Source organism: Epinephelus moara, chromosome 23 (genome assembly GCF_006386435.1).
Source record: "Epinephelus moara isolate mb chromosome 23, YSFRI_EMoa_1.0, whole genome shotgun sequence".
NCBI classification, from domain to species: Eukaryota; Metazoa; Chordata; class Actinopteri; order Perciformes; family Serranidae; genus Epinephelus; species Epinephelus moara.
This window is the reverse complement of record NC_065528.1, coordinates 33313427-33333575: the sequence shown is the minus strand read 5'-3', so window position 1 is coordinate 33333575 and position 20149 is coordinate 33313427. Positions and strand designations below refer to the sequence as shown.

Genomic DNA, 20149 nt, shown 5'->3' with positions numbered 1-20149 from the left:
AAAATAAAACAATGTGGTGAATTTTTTCACTAAAGTAACTAAAACTTTCAATTTCTTGACAAATTTAAACGTTTATTAATATAAAAACACAAACTCCTGGCTCATGAGTTGCTGATCTGGGTTCGAGCCTCTGCTCTTAATAATCGTGGAGATCCTCGCAGTTCATCCGTGGCTCCTAACACTGACCTTAATGTTCTGCGAGGCACTTTGATCTCCCTCTGTGTCATCATAGTAATCCCATAATAGTCTGCTCGGGGTTTATTTATGCTTTATTGCAGGTCTGGAGGAGCTTTAACTCAGAAGAAATTAACTTTATAACAACCCGGAGAAAATAACCTGCTGCTTTAAACCTCCTCTGTTGGTTTTTGGTTGCTGGGATGCGTTCGGATCAAGAGGCTGTTTGTGAAGCTCAAAATGAGGATTTCCATCATCTGAGAGCGATTTTAATAAATCTGTGACTTCAGGTTGTTTGTGAGCGAACAGGATCTGAGCGAGGCTTTGTTCACCGCCGTCTGTGCTGCTTTGGAGTTGAGCTTACCCAGCTGATTCCCAGTGAAAGCCTATGGATGGTACGCTCACTGTATAGCCACATCCTCAACAGCATACCTCCTCCTCTTCCTCCTCCTCCTCCTCCTCCTCCTCAGCCGCCTCGAGAACTTGTAATCGAGCCATGCAGCATTGATTTTTTTTTCTTTCCCCTTCACCGCAAAACCAAAACGCACACGACCATCTCATCCCTTTCTGGTTTGTCAGTTTTGTTTGTCTGAAATGTAAGACGTGCTGCGGTGTTGATTTTCCACCTCGAGCCTGAGCTGAAGGACGTTCATAACGGTCCAGCGGCGCCGGGGTCAGAGGTCAGGCTCTCAGAAATATAACTGCAGGAGTTTGAGCTGCAGAGACGGGCGGTTTGACAGACTGAAGACTTTCTGACTCGTCTGAGCTGAGCATAGATGAGAGTTTTCCTGCAGCGTGAGGACGTTTCTTTGCCGTTAGAGTGACACTTTCAGATCAATGGGACTAAACGACAGCAGCCCGGGCGCCATGCGGAATGGCCGTGGCCTCTCGGACCAGTGGGCAGAGTCAGTGGTGGTCCGGCCTCGAACCACCGAGCGCCACATCACGGTGCACAAGCGCCTGGTGCTGGGCTTCGCCCTCTCCATCCTCACCCTCATCATCGTCACGGCGGTGGCTGTGGTGCTCAGCGTCCGCTTCGAGGAGTGCGGCGGACGAGATCGGGACGGAGCAATGGGGGAGTCGGGCTCGCGAGGCACCGGAGGGTCATCGAAGTTGAACGGGAGCAGAGGGGAGAGGACGGGGGAGAGAGGGGACGACGAGGCGGTCCAGCCGTGGAGGAACTCGAGGCTGCCGGGGTCTCTGAGGCCGCGGCACTACGACCTGCGGCTCGCCGTCTACATGGACAACTTCACCTTCTCTGGAGAGGTCAGCATCGAGCTGGAGTGCGTCAACGCCACCAGATTCATCGTGCTGCACACTGACCGCCTTGAGGTACGGTGGCCTGTATGGTTAACATAAATTATCTTTCAGAACATAGTGACATCTGTGAGACGCCAGTATCGGCAACGGGCATCAGCTTGCCGACATTCGAGGTTAAACGAACACAAAGAGGAAAGCTGTCCTGGTGCGCTTTTTTAAAATTAGGAGGCGTGACTCTGCTAATAACCTCCTCAATGTCTTCGTTAGGCGCCGTCACAGGCGTCACGTTTGCAGCTGGACAACAGTAAAAATTCTTGTGTCAAAGGTCATCTCGTTGATCATCACATGAAAACACCAAATTTATTTACTTTGTGAGCAGATCTGACCACGGAGAGTCTACTGAACTCAGCCGACACCTGTCCGAAATTTTGCTGTTATAATTGGTGGTGTGACTGAACCCTTTGAAGCCTCGTAAACCTAAAACTTGGGGTTATCAGTAAGAGAAAGGTCTTTTGATACCTTAAATGCCAAAGATTTCATTCCCTATGGAGCATGAATGCATCAGAGTTTCATGTTTCTTTGTACATGTGGTCGGGGTCACCGAAGTAATCCAGAATAATCCTCTGGAAATGGTGACTATCTGCAGGAAGGTTAGTGGCAATCTGGCCAAAGCTTGTTGAGCGACCCAATCACCAGAATAAATGTTGGCATCATATGTTTTTGCAAACCATGGAGACGTCACATATGTACGTTATTAGGGCTGACCCAAAAAATTCGAAGCTTCGAAGCTTCGTTCGATGGCAAAGGATTTGATTGTGAAAAAAAAAATTCAAAGCTTCGGTGCTTTATTTTTCGTTTTTTTGGGGGAGGCCTTAAACGCAACACTAACCCCCACCAGTCTGATACTGACAACGAGCACACTCAGAGCTGCAGACATGTCCAAGAGGTCATCAGATGTGTGGGTGCACTTTAAAATATGCCCCGACAACCCCCAGAAAGCAGAGTGCCAGATTTGCCAAAAGCAATGGGCATATCACAACTCAACAACAAATTTGGGAAATCACTTGAAAAGCGTAAGTAGTAACTAGTAGGCCTAATATGCATTTTCCAGTTCCACCGGTCCGCTGGTGTCTGGTGTCAGAGACACTTCTGATGCTCTGAGTGGCGCATCTGTTTGATTGTGCTGCAGCATGTGCCGAGGGTTTTAATTTAGTGTTCAATCAAAAGTTAAACACTACTTATCACCGACCATTAGTGTTTTTTCGTTTGTGAATATTTTTATCTTAATTCTAGCGTTGGAAGAAACTACGTTTTATACGGCATAATGTTTTTTTAAACCCCCCACCCCCCCACCCCCCCACGCCCGTCGTCGAATGCTTCAAATTAAATTCGTTCTGAGCTCCGAAGCTTCGAATGTCCATAAATGGATTCGAAGGTCAGCCCTATACGTTATTATGTAGCGGATACGTTGAAACTTTCAGCGACTCTGGTTAATGTGCGGTTACGTTAAGGCACAAAAACCATCTGGATATGGTTCGGAAAGACTACGTTTTGGCTTAAAATACCCAGTTGTTGGGGCACTGTCCCCGTGGAAACACAGCAATGTCTCAGAAACAAAAACACACTTTTCTTCGCACTATTGCAGCAGGAACACCAGCGATGTCTCTGTAACAAACAGCTGCTTCCTGTCGCACCATCCCGTCTGGAAACATGGTGACGGGTCGCTAAGAAAATCCATGTTTACTGGCTAAAAATCTAAACGCAGCGATGTCTTGTTAAAAATCAACTGGTTCAGTTGTGTGTTGGTCTTGAACAGTGTCTGCAGCTCGGCAGGCGTCTCTCTGAGGTGTCGCACCATCCCCTCCACCTCCTGATGACACAGTCAGCTCAGATACTGCGTCACTTTAGAAATGTTGATATGAAACATGAAGTTTTGCAGAACCGTGTGTTAAGAAATGTAAAAGGTGTAACTGCCCCGTCAGCTCTGAAAAGCTTTAGAGGTGTCTGGGTGACATAAACTGGAACCTTTGTTTCAACAGTCACACTGAAACAAAGTCATTAAAGCAACAGCTTTATGTGTAACAGCCATCTTAAATCAGTTTTAACTTTTCACTGGTATACTACACCCAATATAGTTCTTACAGAGTGGTGCAGAAGATAAAGCACATGTTTCTGAAAGAGCCAAAGGATCTGATCTCCCCACAGAAACCACAGTTTTGCATGAAGTCCAGAAAGTGTGTAGAAAAATGAATGTTTTCAGACGATGCTCGTGTTGGACACTTTTGCTTCTAACATCACACAACGTATCCGTGCTCCACGAATGACATTTAGTGTAAAGTTACCAAAGTCAGATTAAGGCAAGCAAAATTTTGGCCGTTATGTTTTGGAAAGAAACTGACAAAGTACCTTAAAATGACTCAAAGAACACCCGTCTCCCGGGGATAGTCCTGTGTTCTGTGACCACATCCTCACTGTGACCTCGTCACATGTCCACGTTTGGTCATGGACTTCCCACGTCCACATATGACGTCCAAGGTACCCTGGGTGTGTTGGTTGTTGACGTTCTGGGACGCCGTGTCAACTTCAGCCTGTTACATGCATTGTCTGTTTTCAAAATACACTTCTGTTTTCACAGGAAATGTACGGTTTGCATACAGTCTCTTTCAAAATAAAAGCACTACGTCGGTACAACACCGCAAATTCACGTATTCTTTCCTTCGACAACTCACGCGATTACGTTTTACAGTCATACAGGAAGTGAACACCAGCCTACCAGGTGAAAGTCAGTAGTTGTCCTGCCTGTCCTACTCGGACTTCCGCTGTCCTCACTTCCATTGTTGTCCGTTTCCCCCTGACGCCACTGGGTGCTGTTAAACAATAACAGTGACTGGCTGCGTATCATGTCGACATGAAAAGATGGCTTTCTTGGTCAGTGTTTGATGCCTGAAATCACTGACCAAGCGCTGGATATCAAGGACTTCAGAGGGTTGTCTTCACTCCCGTCTGTGCACTGGTCACGTGACTGCAACATTCTCATGCACGAATTACTGGCTCATGATTAGGTTGGATATCTATGAATGTTGGTGTATAGAGTGTGCCAGGGCTGACGTCAAAACCCGGAAGTTTAGCATCGCGCTGGTTCCCGGAAGAGAAAGCGAATGTGATTTTTGCATTGCGTTTTGGATTATGTCAGAAAATAAGCTCTGTGGCTAACACAAGTTTATGATACTTACAGGTTTTGTTCAGCGAGATAATCTTCACATATGAACACCTTNTTAGATATTTCCTCTATATTTCTACTCGGTCTGCCTGCCTTATTTCCCCCTCCCCAACATTTTCTATACCATTTAACTGATATGAACTTGTGTGAAGGTCTCACCTGCCAGCCCATCCAACATCAACTCCTGCGTGAAGAACATGAATAAACATACTTGCATTCATGCTGTTGCTTGTTTCTCTTTCTGCCCGTTTATCTGATTTAATTCCCCAGTCTTTGTTTTATTAATGAGACTCATTCGACTACAGATGTATTCTTTGTGCATCCTAAATCATATTATGTGTGATGGAGCAGCTTTTGGAGCAGGGGAAAGTCAGCTGGGAGATTATTAACGAAAAATTAAACAAAATAATGCTGTGTTTCTTTTATTAGTGTAGCAATGCCTTTTAAGGTTTAGTTGTGCCTGTTTGTTGCGGTGCACACACACACACACACACACACACACACACACATGCTCACACGCATACATACAAATGGGTGACAAATTAAAGGAAAACCAGCATATAGTGTCTTAGTATGGAGTCAGTGGATACAACATTTTGGGAATTATGCTTATTCTCTTTCTTGCAGACATCAATACCACTCTCATGCCTGTACAGTAAATATGAAGCTGAGCTGAGCACAAGCAGACGGGAACAACCTTGGCTCTAACAAAATGTGCCCACTGGTACATCAATAGATCACTCACTAATCAACAATTTATTTCTCATTTGTTTAATCCATACATAGGCTATGAGCCTATTATGGACTATTTCTTGGTAACAATATCTTCCTTAGCTCTTGTTGTACCTATAGACTGTATAAAATAATGGAAGTAACTACCGTGATGTCACCCACATGGGCGGTATGTGGATTTCCTTTCTGAAGCCCTGAGTTCAGCATTTTGGCCGTCGCCATCTTGGATTTTTGGAGCCAGAAGTGACCATATTCTGACAAGATGCTGGAGAGTGAGGTGGGTGTGACTGAATAAAATGTAAAAAGGTGACTTATAAACATTTATTACTCTTAAACCTGTTTTAATCTAAATAAATGCATTTCAATCAGGAGTGACTCGTTTTTTATTTTTGGATTACGTCAGAAAATGAGCTCTGTGGCTAACACAAGTTTATGATACTTACAGGTTTTGTTCAGCGAGATAATCTTCACATATGAACACCTTTCATACCACATTTGAAGCTTAAATGTGATCGCCAGAAGTAAAAAGCTAACGTTAGGCTTTAACGGACTACATGACTACTCCACGGTCGCATGACTCTTGACGTCACCGCCACTAAGCTTTCAACTGATTTCGGCCGCTTTATTTATTTTTTTTTTAAGATATTTTTTTGGGCATTTTTAGCCTTTATTTGATAGGACAGACAAGCGTGAAGGGGGAGAGAGAGAGAGAGGGACAGACATGCAGCAAAGGGCCACAGGCTGGAGTCGAACCCGGGCCGCTGCAGCAACAGCCTTGTGCATGGGGCGCCTGCTCTACCACTAAGCCACCGACGCCCCAAGGCCTCTTTTTTTTAAAAACATTGTATAATGGGGAAATCGGACTGTTTAAGCTAAATAAGAAGCTGTAATGGCGGACTGCCAGCACTCTCGCCTGTTCGGGGGTGATGACGTTTAATGTCCCCGACAGGGTTTGTAGTCGTATTGAGCAACTTGTTAGCAACCGCCTTTTTTATGACACGTAAAAGCTTCAGCATTCACAAGTAGGGTATTTACTGACGTGTTTTATGTTGTAGAACAAAACCTGAAACTCTCTTAAGCTTTTGTTAACCACAGACCTCATTTAAGGCATTTTACCAAAATCCCATTCAAAAAACGTATTGACTTTAGACGAGAGAACCGGAAGTGCTAAAAGCGCTAACGGAGTTCCGGGTTTACTGGCACACTCTATTACTTTTTGTAGGAAAACATTGTATGACACAGCCTGCACCAACCTCTGACCTTCTGAGCAATGAGCTGATGTGGGCCTCCTCCAGCTGATGTGTAGTAACTTATGACAGTAATTGAGAATGAAGCTGCGTGTCTCCTCTAAACTCTGCCCGCCCTCTCTCTGAGACGTCGCTGCCTGTGGACGTTCACAGTTTGATAACTTTCCTGATGAGTCCTCCTCGTCTGCAATCCTTAGGTCTGCTGTCTGCGCCGGAGCAACAACCTGCTCTCGAACAAAGAATGTTTATTTCCAGATTTGGCCTCAGAGGTTTCCTTAACGAGGCTAATTAACCGTCAAAGTTGCTGTTTCAGCCGATTTTTTTTTTTCCCGAGACGAGCGTGTGGTGAGAGAAAGCCTCAGAGAAACGCCTGAGCATCATGATTTTTCAGGCCCGGTCATCTGGGCTAATGTGAGAGGGGGATAAATGAGTCTAATTCGGGCCGAGGCCAATTAAAAACCCTGCAGCCCTGTCTGTGTTTGTATGTGAGCACGCTGTGAATTCAGAGGTGTTGTTGGGCGTCAGGCAGGAGTCCACTTGACAATTTTTCTTAAAGATGATGAAAAGGGCCAAAAAACACAACTGTGGATAAAAATACAACCTGCTGAAGAGAGAGGGGAGAAAAATACTCCTGCGAGCAGCACTTTATTCTCAGAGTCAAAGAAATGTCACGAGTACAAGATGCATTCAACAAACCAGATCTCAGAGCTTCATTGTTGCAGCTTTGCATGTTTTAAAACATGAAGTATAATTCCTGCTGAGCCCAACACATCACCAGGCTGATTTCCTTCACCTCAGGCATCGACTGGTTTCAGTTTATGTTGAGGAAAATGAACTTGTGGGGACCTCAGCGGCGCTCACGACAGATTTGATTACAATGAGACATTAATAAAGATTTAGTATTCAAACAGGAACAATGGTGGGTCGTTAAAGCGCCTGATAGTGACGAGTTAAGCCCAGAACCCAAACCAATCAACAAACAAACACAATTAAAAAGCATTTTGGTTGAGCGGAGCGTTTGAAGGCATCACGAGAAAGTGTGGCGCTGCGTTCGCTGACTCACCAGAAAACCCTTGAAAAACATCCTTTTAATCCCCGACGTTTCCTCTCTATGTCAGCAGGCTCTCTGCTCGTATCGATCACTTCATTCATCAAAGAACAAACACACTCGCACACAGACGGATACAGACGCACACACCCAGCCTTTGATTGGCTGAGAGGCGCTGATGTGTGACAACAAAGAGACCCAGAGGTTCCTAATGGTTCCCCCTGTTGCCGGGCGTGTTCCCATCATGCACCGCTGCTCATCTCAGAGGGTAGTTCCGCTGGGTTTCTTCAGCTCTCAGCTCTCTGCTTAATGATGGCTGATTCTTCTTTGTTTCACTTCTTTGCTCTGCTGGTCTGCAGGTGGAGGCGTCTGTGGGCCTTTTGCAGCCTATTGATGTTGTGATAAAGAACATCTGGAGGTGATTTGAAGGAAGAATTTTCTGGCAATGAGCATCAAACAAGCAAATAGGGGACACACAGAGAACAGGATGTTTATGGTCAGAGCATAATAAACTAAATATAACACACTGTGTTGCAGACACTTGTTGATCCTTTGCAGTGGTGGAAAAAGCACTCAAATCTTTGCCTTAAGTAAAAGTAGAGCTACCACTCTGTGAAACTGCTCCGTTACACGTGCAACAATCAAGATTTCACTCACAGCTACAGTTCATAACTTCTCCAAACATAACGTTATGTCATATTTAAGGCTGTCAAAATACCACACAGTGTCTTTGTCACATGACGGAGGCAGATGAGACGACGCCGCTCGGCCCCGTGAACGGAACATTTACATTTCAAAAACACCCAGATGGAACTGTTGATAGGAGCAGCGTTCTCTGCAGGTTCTGCAGGAAGGAGTTTCCGTACCATCGGAGAACTTCAACCTGAAATATCACCTCAACACAAAGACTTTAGGTCTGAGCTAGCGCAGCCTCTGATGCTAACGCTAGCAGCCAGCCTCGTCAAGTCACACCTGACGAGGTGTTCAGACTGAGTCAGTCTACCTGTGACCGACTCACTGACTCCCTAATGCCCTCAATACACTGTGTGATTTTATCAGTCTTATCAGACCACTGCATGACACACTGTGAGACGTGGATCTCATATACTTTGGTACAACGTCAAGTTTGATGTGTGCAGATTGTACGATGGCCGTTTACTACTGAATCGCAGGTTACGACGTACGTCAATATGCAACGTCATCAGCGTACGTCATCCATCTGCGCCACCATAGGTAGCTTGCTCACCTGGAAGTTGCAGTTCCTCCGCAGTTTCCTTCCATGCAGCGTCTTTTTCTGGCGGTCATGATAGCAGCTGGAGGAAACATCAGATCAACAAGGCTTCTGCTGCCACAGCTCCACCAAACTTTCCACACATTTCTTTTTGTTCATTTTACCTCCATGGCAAGCGATCATGTGTTTGGGTTTAGCGTCGGTGTCACGGTGACCATTGTGTCATTTCCTGCTGCATTTCTATTGGTTGATTAGTAGACGTAGGTCATAGCAGCTGTCACACTGTGAGATAGTCATCCTAAATTTCTGACACCGTCAGAATTTTATCTCAGGTTATCTTTGGTCGCAAGACGTTGACACCGGCCGTCCTTGAACCTGTCTCACAGTGCGACGTAAGACCACCGCTTTAGAGCCACGACCAAAGATAACGCCACGTTTCTCCCACGATGGTCATCTTTCGTCTGGGACAACCCAAAATCACACAGTGTGTACCGGCCATAACAGGATGGACTGCAGACCAGTTTGGGTGGAACAAGGGACGGATGAAAAAAAATCTAGTCTGTTCTCACAAATTATTTGTTTGTTTTCCTTTGATAAGCAGTGCACACAACTTTGTACATATCCCATGTATTTTGGAGGGCTGCAATCTCATGACCAATGTGCTGATGACAGTAAAAAGGAAACAGTCCCGAGTGCTTGTAAGGAGGCAGGTTGGGGTGGATGGGTCACAAGAAAATGGGCATTCGCCCAGGACTTTCCCCTGGAGTCACGTGTTCAGTTCTGTGTGAACTTAGAGTCATTTTGTACGTTCTCACCATGTTTCTTTTCCTAAACGTAACCTCTGTAACTTTACATTAATCACGTAACTGTACAGTGAGGGTGTAACGACATGCGTGGGACGCAGATTTGTAAGATGTTGTACAAATGGTTGTGCATGCATTTTTCATAGGATATCTTGGGACCCATTGTTTAGGAATACGCTGAAAACTCATACCCCTCCTCCTCACAGTGCTTCTACTGGCATTAACTAGAATCTACCACACACAAGCCAAAACAACCTGTCAGAGTCGAGGAATCATCAAGTCAGGCAGCGCAGATCAAATCAAAATATCTTGTGTTACAGCCCAGCTCGTAAAGGGAAAAGAGAAGCAACATAAAACCAGATGTTCTTGGTAAATAAAGATATTTCTTTGGACATGTGACAGGATGTGAGGCACACTGGAGAGGACAAAGGACGCGTTGGTGCTGCTCAACTCAAAGAAAGAAAGTCAACCAAAAGGCTCAGACACAGACCTCAGAGAAGTCGCCTCACGTCACGTGTGTCTCAGACAAAACGCTGCACATCAACGCACAGTGAGCGTCTTGATGCTAGTTAGCCAGTTAGCACATGAACGACACAATCAGAGCATATTTACTGTACGGGGGGGGGGGGGTGTATACATATGGACTCTTCTCATGAACACAATGAACACGACTCAGTTTGAACGCAGCAGTAAACCTAGAGCAGAGGTTAAACACAGTGTCTGTCACACTCTCCTCACATGTTCTCAGATACATATAAGTGACTGTTTCACTTGTAAAGTGAGACAGTGTGTGACCCGACCGCCATGTTGGAAAACCCCACCGTGTGACTCTTTTTCGGAGCACGTTATCCTCCAGCAGAGCAGAATAAAATAACACGAGCAGATGTGATGTAACAAACATGATGACGTCCTCGACTTTGGACTCACTGGCGCTCTCTGTTTCCTCGAAGATCAGCGGCGCCGAGATCAAAGTTGAACTCTGAATGAGAGCTTTTTATTTTGGTCCAACATTTTGTTGTAATAAATTCTGGTGGGCCTGAATCCAAAGAGTGGAAATTATTGATTACTGAATTTCATGCTGCGTCTCCTCCAAACACTCCAAACAGATACCTGCAGGATATGTGGAACACTGGATCATGTACAAACAAACACAAACATGTGTTTACTTTGGCGTCTCTTGGTTTGTTGTTTTTGTTGTTTTCACATCAGAAACAGTTTGAAAATATCGATTAGACCTATTAGTAATGGCTCAAATATATTTTGCAGATTTCAATGTCAATGTTGCTCTCTACACCTGTGAATAAACTGCAAAACAGTCATGCACAAAAAAATGTGAACAAGCACGAATGAGACCGACACAAGTTGCTCTGAGTCAGCTGACAGAAGCAACGACTCGTCAACACTGATCTATTTTTATTCCCTGTAACGTATCATCTCACCGCTCATCATTCCACGTCCTCCTCTTCCTCCCTTCAGGTGGACCGCGTGTCTGTCACAGCAGAGGGCGGCGCCGGTGGCCGGCCCGCCAACAGGCCCGGGGGCGGAGCCATGCGCATCCACCGCCACTTCCCCTACCCGGCCAATCAGATGTACGTGGTGGTTCTGCACCGCGAGCTGAAGCCGATGAGAGTTTACCGGCTGAACGTGAGCTTCGACGCCGCCATCGAGGACGAGCTGCTGGGCTTCTTCAGGAGCTCGTACACCCTGCAGAGAGAGAGACGGTACGTGCACACACACACACACACACACACACACACACACACACACACACACACACTGAAACACTCATTTTTCCTGCAGCAGCAGGTGGTTCAACTAGAAAAGGTCAGAGCTTCACATCCACGACATTGATTAACTCAAACACACTGCTGACGGTGTGTGTGTGTGTTCCACTTATCAAACCACACACACACACACACACACACAACACTCACTGCCTCCTTATGAATTTCCCATAAGCCTCTGCTGCAGAGTTGTTTCCACATCAGATTTCTTCCCCACGGTGCTGATGGGAAACAGACTGTGTGCTGATACATTTATTATTTCATGCAGGACGTTTCTGTCTGTGTGGCCTCCAACTGTGTGACTGTGTGTGTGTGTGTGTGTGTGTGTCTGTCTCAATGTGCGACAGAGCATTTTATCAGAGTCTGTTCCACTTATTGCAGAAACACAAAGTTGTAATTAATTGATGAAATCAGAGCGTCTCACTTGTGTTTGGAGACGTGAAGTCACGACCACATATGGACTCTGTCAGGCTGAAACTTTAAAGGTTGGTCCAATCAGCTGTCTGGATTACACCGTGGGTATTTACTCCTAACTGATGGGCTGGAGTCATGGTGGGCCACGTCCACTGCCCTGACACAAGTATGATTTCTGAAATGTTTCAGATGTCACGGTAAAAGAAATGTCACTCAAACTGTGAGAGTGGATTCAGAGAAATGGTGGAAGGTGTGACACCAAGGGGAGACGCTGCCAAGCTGCAGAGCACTGTTCAAGACCAGCAGGCAACAACTGGTTGTTTGTTAGTGCGACATCGCAGCATTTCCAGCAGCCTTTTAGCCAATGTGAGTGAGTGTATTTCGTGACCCATCACCATGTTTCCAGATGGGATTGTGCCACTAAAACTGTGTTTAAGTCAGAACATGATCTTTTCTGGAACAAACTGAGCAGTTTTTGTGCCTAAACAACCGCATGTTAACATGTTCAACATATCCGCTACATAACAGCGTGCACATGTAAAGCGTCCATGGTTTGTAGCACCTCAGTCTCACTCTGAAGTTGTCAAAAATACTGGCGTTTGGGCAGCGACGTCTGGCGTCAGACACAGACGGTAACAGCCATCCTCTGACATCAGCATGATGCAGGCAGGGAAATGCTGCCGGACAACAACATCAGTAAAACAGACATCGACAACAAAAGCTTTCATGACGGCTAATACACAGTCGGTTGCCACAATTATGGTGACGTGGTTCTGTTTTGCAGAGCGTTAACTTTTCATCCAAGAGCTGATTTCAATATTTAAGACTGGCTCGTACTCGTTAGCTTCATTGGTGAGGTTTAGGCAGGAGGAGCAAGATTGGTTCGGGTGTGGTAAGAATATCAGGGCAAGTCAACCGGACCTTAGGATTCACAAATTCACGGTCTCAGCTGTTTGGCTCATGTTAACCTCGGCCACTCTGCACCGAGCGCCACCCGAGTCAGGTGCTAGCGATGGCACTCATTCAACAATTAATGCTGGTGACACCACCCCAACCCCTGGTGGCAGGACGGTGTAGCTGCAGGAACAGAGCAAAAAACAAGGTGACGTATTCATTGCACTAAGCCCCATGTGTTTGCCGACCAGTGGGGCTAACTGATATATTATGCTTTTACTGTATCCCGTCGGCAAAACGTCAAAACCGTCCTTCCTGGAAGCGAAGGTTTCTAGGGCAGTCTCCTGTTCCTCTCTCAGGAGAAAGATAAGTGTAGCTGGCTTAGCGTTTCTTCCAAAGCTAAACTGAATGGACGCGGTCCTTCAGCAGCTGCCATCTTGGCTGTTTACTTTTCGACTCCTACGGCGCAGCGCTGTCCTCATCATGTTACGCCCGCCCAGAGCCCGCCTCTGTCAGATAGACTGATCTGATTGGTCCGATGGCGATTCAGCGGGCTCTGCTCGTCAGGGCCAGATCCCCGTGTAGAGCAAATTAGAATTTGCTAGGGGCGGGGCATCTGGATTTCCAGGTTAAGTGTTTGCCTCTTTATTAGGAAATAAGTGTGTTCATCATACTGATACAGTCAATTAAACATGTATTCATAACACACTGTACAGGCCCAGTTGAACATTTAATAAGGATGTGTGGTCGTACATCACTTTACTTTAATGAAGCCTTTTAAATGAGGGGAAAAACAATGATATCCAAAATGTAAGACGATACACAGTCTCATATCTCCATAACGATGTAATGTCTTCATATCGTCCAGACCTGGTTGGAATTAGTGCACCATGTAAGAAGAACAAAGTGTATTACGCTGAAGTGTACTAACAGAAGTGTGTAAACTGAAGAGCAGCATAGTTAACCTACAGACAGACGTGTGCAGTAACACAGTAATAATTAACTCTTAACATCCCTGGACTTTATTATTTCTGTTTTTAAAAGTGACCTCATGGTCATATTAAAATCATTACCTGTGCCTGTGTATTTTTACATGTGATATCACGCGTCTTCTTTTCTCCTCTCTGACATGTAAAGTGCGCGCAGAGTCTGTGGCTGATGTGCACTTTAAATAAACTGAAGTTAGAGTCAGAGAACGATAATGTGACGGATCGATGAGCGGAGCAGAACACTCTCCGCAGCAGCTGATACACTGATAACAACAAACACAACACTACAGACATTTGAACCGAGCGGAGCACGTCAGGTGGAACTGACACAGCTCTGACATGAAGGGAAATATGCAATCAGAAGTTTGTGCCTTGATCCGGACGTCGAGTGTGACATTAGAAATAGAGTTTTTATGCTTCTGATGGATTGAGTTTAGAGCTGATGTTGTGACATTATGAGCTGTAACACACCAAGGTCAGGTTTGTCTCAAAAGTCTCGACTTTAAAATGATACTGGGATAAATCTGTGCACAGAGTCACACTTCCCTTAAAGGGATAGTGCACCCAAAAATGTAAATTCAGCCATTATCTACTCACCCATATGCCGAGGGAGGCTCAGGTGAAGTTTTAGAGTCCTCACATCACTTGCAGAGATCCAAGGGGAGAGGAGGTAGCAACACAACTCCACCTAATGGAGGCTGACGGCGCCCCAGATTCAAACGTCCAAAAACACATAATTGAAACCACAAAATATCTCCATACTGCTCGTCCGTAGTGATCCAAGTGTCCTGAAGCCCCGACATAAAAAGTTGTTTGGAAAAACCTCATTTGAACTCTGTTTTTAGCCTCATTGTAGCCTGTAGCTCTGACTGCCTCTCTGGGCACTGTACTACAACAACAACTTTTTATGTCGGAGCTTCAGGACACTTGGATCACTACGGATGAGCAGTATGGAGATGGGCGGCATGATGGAAGCAACGCGAATGACTTGAAACAAGTGAGAGTTGAAAAATCTGAACTTCAGTGATCAATTTGCGCAGCCAATCAGCATTGCTCACATGTGTGCATTTGCACGAAACCCACGAAAGCACGTGAACACACATGAAGGCGGTGCCCATGTCTCACGGTCTCACGCAAGCGCACACGTGAGCGTGGTGCCCAGAGAGGCAGTCAGAGCTACAGGCTACAATGAGGCTAAAAACAGAGTTCAAATGAGGTTTTTCCAAACAACTTTTTATGTCGGGGCTTCAGGACACTTGGATCACTACGGACGAGCAGTATGGAGATATTTTGTGGTTTCAATTATGTGTTTTTGGACGTTTGAATCTGGGGCGCCGTCAGCCTCCATTAGGTCTATCTATAAAACAAGACAGTGATATCTTATTTAAAATGACTCCATGTTTTTTCACTAATATTAATGTAACTCTGCTGCCTCATTGGCTTCTTCATCGGCGTCCTCACAGTCTTTGTTATTTCTGACATAAATGTGCGTTTCCCTCCCTGCGTTAATGTTTCCAGCTGCAGATTGGATCAGCTGCACAAGAAAGATGTGACTCAGTGTTTAATACGTCTGCAGTGTGACATGAGCCATTATCATGCAGGAGGGTAAATAACAGAGAGAGGACACTTTAGACACACGCGTGTTGGCTGTGATCCCTCAGTGATCAGGTTCAGTCTGTGTGTGCTGTCACCACCAGTGCTCCCATGTTCACTGGGAGCTGCTGGTTGGATCAATACTGGATCGATGGAGCAGCTGATGGACCAGCAGAGCTCCATCACAACACAACAACCTGCTAGTTAAAGTTTAATGGTGCGGCCCACACAAACCTGCTGACAGCTGGATCTGAGCTCTAAACTGATTCTTCACATGTCACCTGACAGAGAGTGAGCGAAGGTATCAGAATAAAACTCATCACTGGTGTTTAAGTGTGTGAGCGTGTGCACGAGAGAGACTAAGGCAGGACAGTGCTGCTGTGAGAGCACGTTGAACCACTGTAAGAAATAAACACGGTTTGTCTCCAGACGTGTTGTCAGAGCAGATGACACATGACTAACAGCTTTACAGGTGCCAGTCTCACTACATGAATATGTTCATGTGATGACTCAGCAGCTGATAAACACGTAGTAAACATCACAGCTGGTTGTTCCTAAAAAAATTAATGATTTAATTCATTAAAAAAAAGCTTCAAAATATCCGATTGACTCGACGCTGCTCAGAGACTGCTACTGCTGTGTGTGTGTGTGTGTGTGTGTGTGTGTGTGTGTGTGTGCAGAGCTCAGTGTTAGCTTAAGGATTAGCCAGATGTAGCTGTGTGGCTAATGCTAACACACACACACACACACACACACACACACACACACACACACACACACACGGGGTCCACTGTGAGATTTGTTTAATATCTACAGTTAGTAAAAACCTCAGGCTGGGTTTAAATGCTTAACTGCTGGGAGGAGGAGAATTAATTAACACACACACACACACACACACTGCATTTCTGTTTAAGCTCAGTTATTTTGTCTTTATGCAAACGATGTAAAGCTGAGCTGGATGTTGCTGGTTGCGGTCGTCTCCCAGTGAAACCAGTCTGAGATGCTTCAGAGAGACGTCATCACCTGTATCTGTGTTACATTAATAATTAAAAAATAAATATGCCTTTTAAATAAATTCTGAAATAAATACATGAGCGAATAAATGTAAATGGGCGGCACGGTGGTGTGGTGGTTAGCACTGTCGCCTCACAGCAAGAGGGTTGCCGGTTCGATCCCGGGTGTGGGATCCCTTCTGTGCGGAGTTTGCATGTTCTCCCCGTGTCAGCGTGGGTTTCCTCCAGGTGCTCTGACATGTTCTCCCCGTGTCAGCGTGGGTTTCCTCCAGGTGCTCTGGCTTCCTCCCACAGTCCAAAGACATGCAGGTTAATTGGTGACTCTAAATTGTCCGTAGGTGTGAATGTGAGTGTGAATGGTTGTCTGTCTCTATGTGTCAGTCCTGTGATAGTCTGGCGACCTGTCCAGGGTGAACCCTGCCTCTCACCCACTGTCAGCTGGGATAGGCTCCACCCCCCCGCGACCCTCAAGAGGATGAAGCGGTTAGAAGATGAATGAATGAATGAAAATATAAAAATATAAATGAGTTGGTATAGTTAAATAAAATATAAACACGCACATGAAACATGTCCTGAAATACATTAAATGAGTTAATGAATAAGTAGATAAATGAAAATATGAATATAAAAATGAGCTGGTGTAGACAGCTGGTGCAGACCTCCGCCAAGCAGCTTGGATTTCCCACCATTTTATTATTTTATCCACTTCACTTCAACCGATCACCACCAAAATTGTATCATCTGTTCCTTGTCCCATTATCAACCTTTCCTGAAAATGTCATCACAATCCGTTCAGAACTTTTCAAGTTATTTTGCAGACAAACAGACAAAGAGACCAACACCGGGAAAACATAACCTCCTTGGTGGAGGTAATAAGTAAAAAATATACATATGTAAATAAGTTGGTATAGTTGAATAAATAAATAAATAAGTAAAAGTATAAAGATATAAATGAGTTGGCAAAGGTAAAATAAATAAATAAATATACTTGTGAAATAAATCCTGAAACAATTAAATGAGGAAATAAATACATAAATAAATGTAAACATACATTTATAAATGAGTTGGTATTGATAAATAAATAAATGAATAAATAAATAAATAAACTTATGAAATACATCCTGAAACAAATAAATTACAAAACAAATACATAAATAAATAAATGTAAATTTAAATATATAAATAAATAAATGAATAAATGAATAAATGGATAAATGAATGAATATACCTCTGAATTAAATTACGACACAAATAAATGAGGAAATAAATACATAAATAAATGTTAATATGAATATATAAATGATTTGGTATATATATATATATATATATATATATATTTATACTGTATATATATATATTTTTTTTTTTAAATGACTACCTTCATTAATTTCAGGGCACTTTATGTCCTAATATCACATTTATTTCTCAACTCTTTATATTTCCAGTGTGTCTGAATAAGTCTGAAATACTCTGTGAAACCTGTGGCTGAGACATGACAGCATGTTAAACATGGCTGAGACATGACAGCATGTTAAACATGGCTGAGACATGACAGCATGCTTCGTCTTTAACATATAAATTCTGACTGATGGTTTTTCCTCTATATTTAGCCAGGGTCTTTTAAATGGAGGAAATGAAGCTTCAAAAAATAAACTGCAGGTTTAAAGCTTCATGATGATGTATAATTTGTGGGCGATTAAAAGAAATCCAGCTGCCACACCGGGCTTTGTTTCCTCCTCCTCCTCCTCCTTCTCCTCCTCCTCTTCTTCCTCAGTAGCGGTCAGCTGTCAGCCCGCTGCCTGCTGTGCGCTGGCTCCGTGTGGGCGACTGCAGAATATAGCCAGCACTTTACAGTAACATGTAATTAATGAAACCACTGGTTAGTGAAACCAAAGTTTGGAACAGAGCAGACGTTTCTCCAAATCCTCCACAGTGAGACGAGTCGATGTGACGAAGAGGACGTGTCGATGTGAAGAAGAGGACGAGTCGATGTGAAGAAGAGGACGAGTCAGTCGTGTTTCTTCTCCTCTGAATAATAACGAGCAATTTGCATCTGAATAAATATCAGTTTCCATCATGTTGTTTGTGCTTTGAAGAAAAACATATTCAGGTCCGTGTCTCTGGACTAACTCCACTGACCTGCTGTCTGCTGGTCACATGACTCATGACATCACAGCAGGTAAGAAACAGGTTAGAAATAACTGAACAACAGATCCTTTCAATGAGGCGGCGCAGAGCCAGTCGTTGGTGTCTGGCTGGAAAAGTCTCTCAAGCTAAGTTTACACAACACTTTAAAGTCATCAGACTGCTGCACTGTTCACACCGCACAAGTCTGCTCTCGTGTTAAAATGTTAGTCGATCAGAAAGGTCATTAGTCGGCAAGATTTCATTGGTCGCTTAGTCACAGAAAAAACAAAACCCCTATGTGAGTGGGACATGTGTGAGTTTACTTTGAAAGGACAGACACAGGAAGTGTCCACGCTCAGGAGTCAGGTTTATTTCCAGGGCTGGTACCTGCGGTTATTCCACAGGCTAGTTAATAACATGTCGGGCAGGAAATCCAAAGTGTGGACTGTTGGTCCACTAGGAACAGTCTTAGTCGGGGCAGCGGCCCTAGTGTGTCATGTGATGCGCAGGTCAGACCACAATCAGGGGTCGAGGGGACGCTTACTAGAAAATATAGAAGTCAAAAAGTGACAAAGCAGCGTTCTGAGTAACTTATTAGGCTATTAACTTAAGATATTGTGTGTCAACCTGTGCTGGAAAATAAGCCAAAAACTGCAGTTCCTCTAATGTCCACTAGAGGCTGGCTCAACGGTGAGTCAGTCCCCACAGACCTCCATGTTAACATGTAGATATAAACATGTTTACAGCCTGGTACAAAAACAGTTTTGGTCTCTGTAGCTAATTTCAACATTCAGGACATCTCACAACTGTACGGGGCTGAAGTTTTTTTATATTTTATTAAGGCTTAAAGTGATGCGTAATTAGGGGCGGGGCCTCTTTGAGTGACAGGTGGGTGCATTCTGTTGACACGTCACAACCACGGCAGCAAATGTTGGCTCAGTAACATAACCATGGCGTAAGCACAGATTGTCAGAGTACAGGTGTAGCTGTAGTTGTCTCTACTGCAGTGTGATTTTTAAGTTATTATTTGTAACGTTTTGATCGTCTAAAAAAGTCTTGTTCAGTGTTTGATTGGACTAAAAGAACCTGTAAGGACTCGGATGTTCGGTTTTTCAGATCTGCACGTTTTGTTTAATGGTTTTAAACTTATTTTCACTAATAAAAAATTAGCATTAGCATTGTCACAGTTGACCATAGACTGTAAATCCACCGTGCTAACCAGGCTAACAGCTAGCATTAGGTCTATCTCCACCCACCTTGGTCATTATGGTTAATTTCAACATTCATGACTGTATGGGGCTGAATTTATGTAGAACTCACCTGTAGATTCTCTCGCCCAAATGTGGTCACTTCTGGCTCCAACGCGACGGCCAAAGTTCTGAACTAGAGGCTTCAAACCGGAAGTCTACAAAACAATGGGTGACATCACAGCAGCTACGTCCATTATTTCAAATCAAATCAAATTAAATCAACTTTATTTATATGGCACTTTTCATACAACAGTAACACAAAGTGCCTCACAGAGGTTAAAAACAACAAAGATCCAAACAGAAAACAAAAAGAAAAGAGAAAACCCAACCCTCCCACCCAACAAAAAGCTATTTAGCTCATAAAATTGAG

The 20149-nt window shown here is 44.3% G+C and overlaps 1 protein-coding gene across 1 annotated transcript in view; it reads left to right on the top strand.

The window, feature by feature from the left end:
- The first annotated feature begins 1011 nt into the window (after positions 1-1011).
- The window catches only part of LOC126384989 (thyrotropin-releasing hormone-degrading ectoenzyme-like), a 264660-nt gene continuing 245522 nt past the window's right edge, over positions 1012-20149 (top strand). Inside the window, exons 1-2 of the mRNA XM_050036465.1 lie at positions 1012-1506; positions 11192-11436. Of these exons, the coding sequence (XP_049892422.1) occupies positions 1012-1506; positions 11192-11436 (740 nt within the window). The remainder of the gene's footprint in view (positions 1507-11191; positions 11437-20149) is intronic.